Genomic DNA, 12,100 nt, shown 5'->3' on the forward strand with positions numbered 1-12,100 from the left:
GTCATTGGCAACTATCTTTTCCCATTCTGTCAGTTGCCTATTAGTTTTATGGATTGTTTCCTTTGCCATGCAGAAGCTTTTTATCTTGGGTAGGTCCCAATAGTTCATTTTTGGTCTTGATTCCCTTGCCTTTGGGGATGTGTCAATTATGAAATTCCTGCAGTTGAGGTAAAGAAGGTTGTTCCTGCTTTCTTCTCTAGGGTTTTGATGGTTTCCTGTCTCACGTTCAGATCCTTCATCCATTTTGAGTTTATTTTTGTGTATGGTGTGAGAAAATGATCTAGTTTCATTCTTCTTCATGTTGCTGTCCAGTTCTCCAAGCACCATCTGTTAAAGAGGCTGTCTTTTGTCCATTGGATACTCTTTTCTGCTTCATCAAATATTAGTTGGCCATACATTTGTGGGTCTAATTCTGAGTTCTCTATGCTATTCCATTGGTCTATGTGTCTGTTTTTGTGCGAATACCATATTGTCTTGATGATGACAGCTTTGTAGTAGGGGCTAAAGTCTGGGATTGTGATGTCTCCTGTTTTGGTTTTCTTCTTCAATATTTCTTTGGTTATTTGGGGTCTTTTGTGGTACTTTCCTCTTAGGACTGCCTTTGCCATATCCCATAGAGTTTGCATTGTTGTGTTTTCATTTTCATTTGTTTCCATATATTTTTAAATTTCTTCTCTAATTGTCTGATTGGCCCATTCGTTCTTTAATAGGGTGTTCTTTAACCTCCATGTTTTTGGAGGTTTTCCAGACTTTTTCCTGTGGTTGATTTCAAGTTTCATAGCATTGTGGTCTAAAGTGTGCATGGTATGATCTCAATTCTTTTATATTTATTGAGGGCTGCTTTATGTCCCAGTATGTGATCTATCTTGGAGAATGTGCCATGCGCACTTGAGAAGAAAAGTGAATTCTATGGCCTCAGGATGTAGTGTTCTAAAAATATCTGTCAATTCTATCTGGTCCAATGTGTCATTCAAGTCCATTGTTTCTTTAGTGCTTGTCTAGTTGATTTATCCATTGCTGTAAGTGGAGAATTAAAGTCCCCTGATATTAGCACATTCTTGTCCATAAGATTGTTTCTGTTTGTGATTAATTGTTCTTTTTATTTGGGTGCTCCTGAATTCGATGTGTAGACTGAATTATTAGCTCTTCCTGATGGATAGACCCTGTAATTATCATATAATGCCCNAGTGAATTCTATGGCCTCAGGATGTAGTGTTCTAAAAATATCTGTCAATTCTATCTGGTCCAATGTGTCATTCAAGTCCATTGTTTCTTTAGTGCTTGTCTAGTTGATTTATCCATTGCTGTAAGTGGAGAATTAAAGTCCCCTGATATTAGCACATTCTTGTCCATAAGATTGTTTCTGTTTGTGATTAATTGTTCTTTTTATTTGGGTGCTCCTGAATTCGATGTGTAGACTGAATTATTAGCTCTTCCTGATGGATAGACCCTGTAATTATCATATAATGCCCTCTTCATCCCTCTTACTGTCTTTACTTTAAAGTCCAGTTTGTCTGATATAAGAATAGCTACTCCAGCTTTTTTGAATTCCAGTAGCCTGATCGATCTTTCTCCATCCCCTTACTTTCAATCTGACAGTGTCCTCAAGTCTAAAATGAGTTTCTTGGAGACAGCAAATATATGGATTTTGTTTTTTTATCCATTCTGCCACTCTATGTCTTTTGATTGGAGCAGTTAGTCAATTCACATTCAGTGTTATTATTGAAAATTATGGGTTTAGAGTCATTGTGTTTTTTGTAGGATTCATGCTTGTGGTGATGTCTCTGGTACCTTGTGTTCCTTGCAACATTTCCCTCATAGCGTCCCTCTCAGGATTTCTTGTAGGGCTGATTTACTGGTGATGAATTCTTTCAATTTTGTGTTTATTTGGGAAGACTTTTATCTCTCCTTCTATTCTGAATGACAGGCTTGCAGGATACACGATTCTTGGCTGCATATTTTTTCTGTTAATCACATTGAAGATTTCCTGCCATTCCTTTCTGGCCTGCCAAGTTTCAGTAGATAGGTCTGTCACCACTCTGATAGGTTTCCCTTTGTATGTTAGGGCCCTTTCTCCCCTAGCTGCTTTCAAAATTCTCTCTTTGTTCTTATATTTTTCCAGTTTCACTATGATATATCATGCAGAAGATCAATTCAAGTTACATATGAGGGTACACTCTGTACCTCTTGGATTTCAATGTCTGTTTCTTCCCCAGTTTGGGGAAGTTCTCTGTTCACGGACTCCTTCAGTGCCTTTCCCTCTCTCTTCCTCTTCTGGAATTCCTATGATATGGTTATTGTTCTGTTTGATTGCATCACTCAGCTCTGGAACTCTCCTTTTGTGTTCCTGGATCAGTTTCTCTCTCTTTTTCTCGGCTTCCTCTTTTTCTGAAATTGCTCTTCTAACTCACTTGTTTTCCTCTCTGCCTCTTCAATCTGTTAATTGGATGCCTCCATTTTATTGTGCACCTCATTTATAGCATTTTTTATTTCATCACAACTATTTTTAAGCTCAATAGTCATTGTACAATAGTTTCTCTGATGTCTTCCATGCCTTTTTCAAGCCCAGCGATTAATTTTATGACTATTGTTTTAAATTCTTGTTCAGTTATGTTGCTTATATCTGTTTTGAGCAGTTCTTTAGCTTTCATTTCTTCCTGGCTTTCATTTCTTTAGAGAAGAGTTCTTCCGTTTCTTCATTTTGGCTAGCTTTCTGTTTCTTGTTAGTTTAAAAGCTTGTTGTAACCTCTGCACCTGTGAATACTGCTGTATTAAAGAAGGCTCTTTGACTCTCCACGGCCTGTCCATTCAGGAAGTGTTCTTTGAATGGTGTTCTTGGTCTTTCTTGTTGAGAGTTTGGTTATTTTATATCCCTACTTGTAGTGGTTTTTGGGACTCTCTACCATGTGTACTTTGGCTTATTTCTTGAGCTGGCCCTGGAAAAGAAAACAGACAGACAAACACACCAGGAACAAAGGCACACAAATGCACATACAAATCCAACATAGAAGTAAACTGAATGCGAAAAAGAAAAGAAAAATGTGGAAAAAAGGAAAAACAAGTAATAAAAACATAAAAGAAGAAAGAAGAAATGAAAAGAAAAAAGAAAAAAAAAAACCCAAAAGACAAAGGACAGTCTGAAAGAATAAAACCAGAGTTCCCAGCTACATATAAAGAGCAGGGTGTCTGCAGTGATGGAAGAGCATATACAGAGAGAGAAATGACAGGGTGAAGAGGAAGCAAAATTGGAAGAGAGACTAAGAGGCTTAATTCAAAGAGAGAAAGAGGAGAATATGGTAGGAGGCGAGGAGAAAGAAACAAAGATAATGCTACCCAAAGAAACAATGTAGTCTGATTATTCCAGAGAAAGAGAGATAGAGAGGTAGCAGTGTAGGTGTAGAATGTACATCTAGAGAATGGATTAAATGTGACTGTTTAAGCAGACCAATGACTTGAGTGCGGGGGGCAGGGGAAGGATACGAATGAGACAAGGGAAAATATATCTGAATATAAAGAGTTGAGATAGAATTAATCATGGCAGTGCATCCATGTTGGACTTACCCAGGGGTTCCTATAAAAGAAAAAAGAAAAAAAGCAGCTCTCTATCAGGGATGGGTGTGGTTTGGTGTAGGCAAGTCTTAGCTTCCACTGTGTCCTGTCGGCTGCTCCCTGAGGTATCGCTCTGATGTTTGTGGGAAGAAATATAGTGGTGCCCCAGTCCCCTCTCGAACCAAGGGTTGTAAATCACTCTTTTGGGTCCAATCTCCCTGTGCCACAGGCGTAGCCAGAGTAGGCCGTGCTTTATGTCCCAAGCCCTATTTTGTTTCCAGATTTCAGTCCATGCTCTTTATTTATCCCGCCCCAAACATAAACCCACAGTTCAAGTCCTTCTGAGCTGCCTCAAGCCTGCCACCTCCCCACTGGGCATCGAGCGGGGGGTCTACGGAGTGGTTTCAAGCCACACTGCTTCCCTGCTGGATAGGGCCAGGAGTGCAGCGGAGAAGTTTCTCCTGTCCCCATCAGGGACCAGGGCTTTCAGCTCAAAGTCAGCACCACAGCTGGAAACCAGATCTGAGGTTTCTCTCTTCTCCAAGGACAGGGACAGGTGCTAGGGTAGCTCAGTCAGTTAAGTGTCATGATCTCATGTTTTGTGAGTTCGAGCCCCACATTAAGCTCTGTGCTGTTAGCTCAGAGCCTGCTTTGGAACTAACTCTCTCTCTTACTCTCAAAAATAAACATTAAAATTTTCTTTAAAAAAATAGTGTTCCTGTTAAAGATAAGCAAAGGTCAAAATGAAGGAGAGAGCCCAAGGAATAAGGAAAATTTAAAAGAAAAAAACCTAATCCTAAAAAGTTCTGGGGTGCTCCTTTAAAACCCAGCTGTGCACATGCTGGAATTTTCACTGAAGCCCTCTCCATCCAAATTGGAGAGATAAGCCATCTATGATCTAGTGCTTTCAAGCTTTCTACTCTGGACACTCTGAGATAAGCAAAAATTCAATAGCATGATCCTGCCAGTTAGAATCTAAGTCTTTAACATTTCCTGAATCATTTGGTATTTTTCTTTGACCATTCGAAGAAGAGAAATATGACGAACAAATATGAATAGTGTTTCCTACCTGCTGTTCTCAGCTCACAGTTGACAATATGAATACTGGAGGAACACCCTCCCCCAACTTAAAGGCACACTCTGGAGAGAAGACACCACCCAGGAAGAGATGGGCTTTGTTTTGTCCCAAACCAAGACATTCAACATCTGTACAAATTTTCTAACTCAGGACTTCATGAAAAAATAATAACTGTCATAGCATTAGCTCAGAATTACCTAACCCAGACCATGGAAGAATAATACTAGAAGAATATAACTAGAGAGTCAATGTGCTGACACTGATCCTAGGCAGTGAGTGAGTGATATACAATACCAGATCAGCCTAAGGTCTTGTGAGAGAGGGAAACGCCACTCTTCTTCTCACTGACAGGTTCTGTGCTCTACTTTCTTGGGTCCCTAGTGACAGAGGGTGATGGAATGTCATGGGATACCCCTTGCAAAGGCTGTTGGAAGGGGTATGGGTGGGCCCTCAAAGTTATAAGAACAGAGAAACTTCCCCTGTCCAGAGTTCAACCATGAGAAGTGTTCACACCTGGGACTTCTGGTATTTGTGACAGGACCCCAGGTTCCTGTATGCAAGCCCCCATTCCTGCCTTTATTTTATTATACCATGGATTCACAGTTCTGTCATATATCAATCAGTGATGTCAGAAAACACAGCAGGAACCTGTGGGTTCCTTGTCAGCTTGTAAAAGACCTTTAATGTGTTTCCCAGTCTCAGCTGCAGTCAGGACTACATAGAGAACTCAAAATTTGCCCAAACCAAGCACCAGAAGCCACACCAGCCAGGTTCTGCATTCACAAGGAATAAAGGATAAATGCCTTCAACCAGCCTATCTTTGGTGTCTTACAATTTTCTTTAAAAAAAATAAATAAACAAACAGACTGTCTTTTCCATGAGGTATGGCAGCTCTCAGTTCGGCTAACCCTGAAACAACTAGTTACTGATACACTGTCCACTGCAGCTGAAGGCCCATGGATTCTAGCTTGCAGTGTGGACTCAATACCGCTGGCCCAGCTGGCCCCAAGCTATGCCACATATTTCATCTATGAGTGTAGCAAACAGACATGTTCATTCTCTGCTTCCTCTGGAAGGAAGAGTGAGCTCGGATTTTTTTCAGACAAGTTGTCTCCATATCACATGGGGGAGGAGTGCAACTCACCATTGTAGCAGTGAATGGGATGTTGTCAATCAAGGAGGATGCAATGGCTGAGACCCAGACCACCAGGATGATGGCAGTTGCAAGGCGCCGATCCTCTGGGACCATCTGGAAGGAAGCAGATAATAGCAGTACTATGTATCACAGCTGCATTAATAAATCACACACACTGAGGATCTAATGGTAGGACATATGAGACTCAGAAGAGACCTCAGGGCTTCCAGTTCTTCCTCTCACACAGAAGACAAATACAGACCCAGGTATGCAAACAGGACCAGCATGGGCTTTCCTGGATAATATCAGGAGCTTCTGCTGGGTCTACAAGAAACTGAGGAGAGTGATTCCCAGCCACACCCAAGCCAACAAGCACTTAGGGAAGGAAGCAGGGTGGCTCCATTCTTGGTGGCAGAACACATTAATTACACTGAACTGAGCTCCTGGCAGAAGACTGGGGCTGTGCATTCACTTACTAAGACTGGTGTCTTAATTGCCATCCTTCTTAGACAGGTTTTAGCTAAAGACTAATAGAAAAATTGCAGGAATCTATAATTATATATTCTTTGCAAAAAGTCTCCCTTCATCTCTAGGCTGCAGAGGACAAAAAAAGATTTTCTGCTATACTTTTTACATAATTTGTGACCTATTCCTACCAGATTTTTTTTTTTTTACAAAATCAAAGAAACAGTGGTTGGAGCACATTCTATTACAATATTTAATGTACCTTTATTAGCAAAGCAGTCTGTTCTCCAACATATTCTATTAAGTGGAGATGCGCCAGTGCCTAGAAGAAACGGATATATGATGAAAATCAGTTTAAAACTAAGAATACATGCAATTTCTTTCAAATAAAAACATGCCTTAAAATGAAAACAAGTGAACATAAAGAAGGTCCTGGCTCTCATGTCTTATAAAGGATTATACTCAAATACACAGTCTAATAATTTACTATCAAATAGACACACTGAAGATTCACTGAGAAGAATGCACTATACCACAGGCAGGAATTTTGATTGATTTGTGTTATTGTCCACATTAAATTTAAATTTGAGTGGAATGACATCTTTTTATGATCAGTATATAGGAACACTGTTCAACTGTACATAATGAAATGCTGCCCCTATAGAAGGTTTTTCTTTTCTTTTTTTTTTAAATGTTTTATTTATTTCTGAGAGAGAGAGAGACAGAGTGAGCAGGGGATGGTCAGAGAGAGAGGGAGACACAGAATCCGAAGCAGGCTCCAGGCTCTGAGCTAGCTATCAGCTAGCCCGATGTGGGGATCGAACCCAAGACCCATGAGATCATGACCTGAGCCGAAGTCGGACGCTTAACCGACTGAGCCACCCAGGCGCCCCTAGAAAGTTTTTTAAGTAGGTTACATTTCAAATTTCTTTTTGAAGTTCAACATCACAGTTAGAGTTTTAGAAGAATCAAAGAAAACGCATGGTTTTTATAACTGTCAAAGAAAGAAAGAACAGATCTATTTAACTGAAGTATGTAACTATTTTCTCAGTACTAAACAGATTGAAAAAAAATTGAGTCCAAGGTAGGAAAGATTAGATGAAGTAGATATAAGTTCAGGAGCTGTTCTGCTCAGGCTGCTGCCTTCATCACAGCCAGGAAAGGGATGCTCTGGTGCCTACAGTGGATCCCAAACAGGAAGCACTCATAAGGAATTAGATGTGGGTGTGACACAGCTGCCTTGCACTTCTCAAATGTGGCCTTTTCACCGTGATGTCACCATGCTGAATGACTGTGAATATTGAGAACATCAGCTTGACCATGTTTAAATACAAGTTTACAACTTCCCCATCCACATGTAGAGTTGTTTCTTAGCCTTCCTTTTAAAGTGTGGAACCCAAATGTTGGGTTTTCAGTCACAATTCTCAGTCAAGTGTATTATTATGTCAACTAAATCATAAAGATTAATCATTTTAGATAAATCTGTTCATCAATCTTGTCAGCATTGTTGACGTTAGGAACCAAATAATTCCTTGTTGTAGGGGCTGTACTGTGCAATATGGGATGTTTACCATCCCTGGCCTCTGCTCCCCAATGTGATAACCAAAACTGTTTCTAGACAGTTGCCACAAAATCACCCTCTGATAAGAGTCACTGATTTATAATATTACATAAATAAAATTTTTTTAAATTTGCAAAACAGTTCAATGTAGTCACATCCTTTATTTCATTCTATACTACTGACTGAAAGAAAAGTCAGATGTCTAAACCAGATTAAAACTTCTTGTTAGATATCAAATACAGATGATTATATATGTGTGTATACATACATAGACACATACATACAACCACATACACAGTATTATGTGCAAGCCTTGATATATGCCTATAAACAACTATGTATTTATATATTTAGTGTCATATAATTATCCCAAATATCAAGGTCCATGGTATAGAGTATAAGGCAACATAAAGGAAAATCTTCAAAATACTTAAATATTGTATCTAATAATTCAGTTCAAAGTAACTGATCTCATAATTGAAAAAAGAAAGTCAAAATACAAATATCTAATAAGAACTTTATAAATGGCAAATGAAATAAATATGTAACACTTAACTCTACCAAGACCTTCAGATGGGATAATACATATTGTTCTATTGTCAATTCACTGACCTTTTCTTTGCTTGTATTCCTTTGGTTACTAAACCCATAAAGTTCTTTTTTAATGAAGTATTATATTCTTAAATTCTAATCTTTGTATTTGCTTCTATTTTATAATTTCTGTTTCTCTCCTAATGATTCCTATATTTTCATTCATTTCAAATTTATTTTTCCTTTACCTAATTATGAATATCAGTACTTTAAATTCTTTCATCATTTCAACATCTGTATCATGTCTGGATTAAAGTCTATTTATTGTATTTTTCCCAGAGAATTGATTGCATTTTCCTCATTCTTTGTATTTTGAGTCCTTTAGCATCATCTCCTGGATATTGTTAATGTTAAGATATGCAGATTCTGGGTTCTGTGATAGTCTTCTGGACATTATTATTTTCTTTTCTCTTTTCTGTTAGAAGTTAGGTTCAGAATACAATTTCTGTCTCACCTTCCATGGGTAGTGGTTCAAATTTATATTTTCCATGCAATTTTGGTCTGTCTCACATATGCACAGTTCAGCACTTAGAGACTCATGGAGATGGTTCAAGTCTCAGCCGAGTTCTTTAAACTTTGCTATGTTGATTTGTGACTGTCCAGCATATATGTCATTCAAGAGTTAGAGACTTGTATGAATGGTTCTAATCTCAGTCCTCTAGGCCTTCACTAGCCTTGTTTGGGTCTGTATCACACAGGCATTGTTCAGAACTGTACATGTTCATAAATGGAATTGGGGGTGAGGGATTCCCTGGCTCTCTCTTCTGAGATTCCCACAGGTATTTTCCCTGGCTCCCCTGGGTGGAAAGATGAGCATACTATGGCTAGGCATTTATGCCATGATGCCATGCCATGACTAAAGCCTGCCTGTCCTGGAGGGAAATCTAGGAGAGAGAAAAATGGGAAAATCAACCCAAGGGGGTCACCATTTCAAGTGTTAACTGCCTTCCATGATTCACCTGGTTTTGTTTATTGTTCAGAGTCCATTAATACTTGGCTTTTGTATTTTGTCCAGAGTTTCAGTTGTAATCAGAGAGAAAAATAAACTTTAATACGTTTGTACCCCCCAAAGAACTAGAATATAATATTCTTTCTTATTATATAACTCAGCTAAAATACTCTTCCTTCACAGATAACTTCTAGATTTAAAAATAGATTAAATGTGCTATTTCTTCTCTGCCAAATCCTTTCCAATTGATCTACGTACCCATAATCACCACCCTGGGACCTGGGCAGGGGCATAGATAGACCCTCTGTCCACCCTGGAGCCCGTTGCTGAGTAATAGAGGCCAGCATGAGTCATAGAGCAACTCTGAATAAAGAGGTAAGGATGAAAATCAACCTGAATCCTGTCAGAATTTGAAAGGAAATGATTGAAAGTCCGATGACCATCAATTGTACCAAGATGGAAGCACAAGTCCGTCAATATTCAAGAGCTCAAATTGAAAACCATGTGCTCTTTGTGGTCCTTTTATCAGATGCCCTCTGATCTACCTTTCCCTGCTGGTTTTTCCCTTTTCATGATATCTCATCTTATTTTAAAATCATCTCCATCAAAATCTAACCCCATCGGAGAAAAAAAAGAAAGAAAGAGAAAGAAAGAAAAACACCCTGATTTTAGAAACCTCTAAAATATATTGAAAGTTCTGATTTGTTTAACAGCTGATACATTCAGCTATTTTCAAAAACATTTGGAATACATTAAATTGGAATTATTTTAACTCAACTGAAATTACAGCACTATTTTTAGAGAATGTCACAGCTAGGCTAGAAACAGATTACTGAAATTGAGAAGGAACTCATTATAAATCCTGTGTGCCTGTGTGTCCATTTCCCCACAGAATTATGTATGTATCCTCCCAGTGAACTCACTAACAATTTTGTTTATAAGGCAGCACTTCCTTATAGACTCAGCTATAAGAGAAAGCACTATGTAAATGACCCTCCTGTTCAGATGCCTAGCAGAAAAACTAGGTGACCACTCTCATTATCTAAAAATAAACTTCTTCTGCGGTGCCTAGGTGGTTCAGTCAGTTAAGCATCTGACTCTTGATTTCAGGTCAGGTCATGATCTCATGGTTTGTGAGATCAAGCCACATGGAGCCTGCTTGGAATTCTCTTTCCCCCTCTCTCTGCCCCTCCTCTGCTCATTCTCGATCTTTCTCCCCTCTACCCCTTACCTGCTCATATACTCTCTCACACACAAAATAAATAAATGAACATTTTAAAATAAATAAATAAGTAAATAAATAAATAAAGAGACAAACTTTTTATGTTGTTCCCTCAGACTGGGATTAAAAATCCACTAAAGGCATTTATAATTTAAAAACTAATCCTATCTATTTTTATATCCTATGGAAGAGATATATTAAAAGATACTTGAATAATTATTGAAAAACACTAACCTAAAGGAAAAAGATTAAATAAAATAATTTTATTGAGTGTTTTAGGTAGTAATAGTGCTGTGTTTTCTTGTGTTTTCATTTGCTTAGTTTTATGTTTTAAGGGCGTGGTTTCTATATTTTTTATTTTCCTCCCAAGGCAAGAAGAATGAGCCATTGGTATTTTTGAACTAGTAATCTGAATGTATTGGTAGTCACTCTCTGCCCCTCAGGTGTAAACAACTGTGCTCTTTGCCAGCACTCCTCAAAATTAATTTTTCTAGTGAATGAAAATTCTTTCACTCATTCACATTGTTACTTCTCATTTGATCTTAACATTTCTTAAGACAATTGAGGATATAAGGAACATATGACTTATTTATTTATTTAAATTCAAGTTAGTTTACATACAGTGTAACATTGGCTTCAGGAGAAGAATCCAGTGATTCATCATTTACATATAACATTCAGTGCTTATCCCAACAAGTGTCCTCCTTAATGCCCATCACCCATTTAGCCCATCCCCCAGCCCACCTCTCCTCCAGAAACCCCTAGTTTGTTTTCTGTATTTAATAGTCTCTTTGGTTTTCCTCCTTCTCTCTTTTTAAGGAACATATAATTTTTATGTTATAAACCTTAAGGTTTATTAATAAAGGTATTTTATGCCAAAAAGTAACTTATATACAAGAAAATGATGGATAGCCAAGGAGAACTTGGAATGCCTTTGCAGTGAACCTGATTTGGAATTTGGCATGAGTTATTAACTATTAACATAAAATTATTGCATGAAACATACAAATTAGAGCCTTTATCCCACTTATTATCTGCACTATTATTATTTTCAGTGACAGAGTCTTGACATAGCTAAAAATGTCCCATTGACAAAGACACAAATAAATCTCGATGCATGGGAAGACTTTCCAAATATCTTGTATACCCAAAGAAGGAAACAGACACAAAGCATGAACATGCCTGAAAAGATAACTCTTTGCTTAGGAACCAGGAAATCACCAAAGCTTTCTAATACAGCCTAAAGATAGCAAATTTTTTTCTCTTTCATCTCATTTTAAGATTCTGATAAAAATATCCTCACAAGAAGGTTTCTTAGATAAATCCATCTGAAAACCACTCCACATAGCCCCTGTGACAATTACGGTGAATGACTGTTATATCTATAGACACATGGTTTGATTTATAAGCATAAATGCAAAATCCTCATAAAGCAATATTCCACATTGCTTAGTCTCATTCATTCTGCTATTGATTTGACAAATATTTATTGAGTATTTACTATATGCCAAGCACTGTTAGGCAGCTGGCAGCATGCTTAGGAGGAGCAC

At 38.1% G+C, this 12,100-nt stretch overlaps 1 protein-coding gene across 1 annotated transcript in view; it reads right to left on the reverse strand.

Annotated features, from left to right (window-relative positions):
* Positions 1-12,100, reverse strand: part of OCA2 (OCA2 melanosomal transmembrane protein) — a 354,024-nt gene that overhangs the window by 41,165 nt on the left and 300,759 nt on the right. Inside the window, exons 20-21 of the mRNA XM_077774607.1 lie at positions 6,490-6,549; positions 5,772-5,876 (exon numbers count right to left, since the gene is read on the reverse strand). Of these exons, the coding sequence (XP_077630733.1) occupies positions 5,772-5,876; positions 6,490-6,549 (165 nt within the window). The remainder of the gene's footprint in view (positions 1-5,771; positions 5,877-6,489; positions 6,550-12,100) is intronic.

This window comes from Crocuta crocuta, unplaced genomic scaffold (genome assembly GCF_008692635.1).
Source record: "Crocuta crocuta isolate KB4526 unplaced genomic scaffold, BGI_CrCroc_1.0 scaffold469, whole genome shotgun sequence".
In the NCBI taxonomy this organism is placed as follows: domain Eukaryota; kingdom Metazoa; phylum Chordata; class Mammalia; order Carnivora; family Hyaenidae; genus Crocuta; species Crocuta crocuta.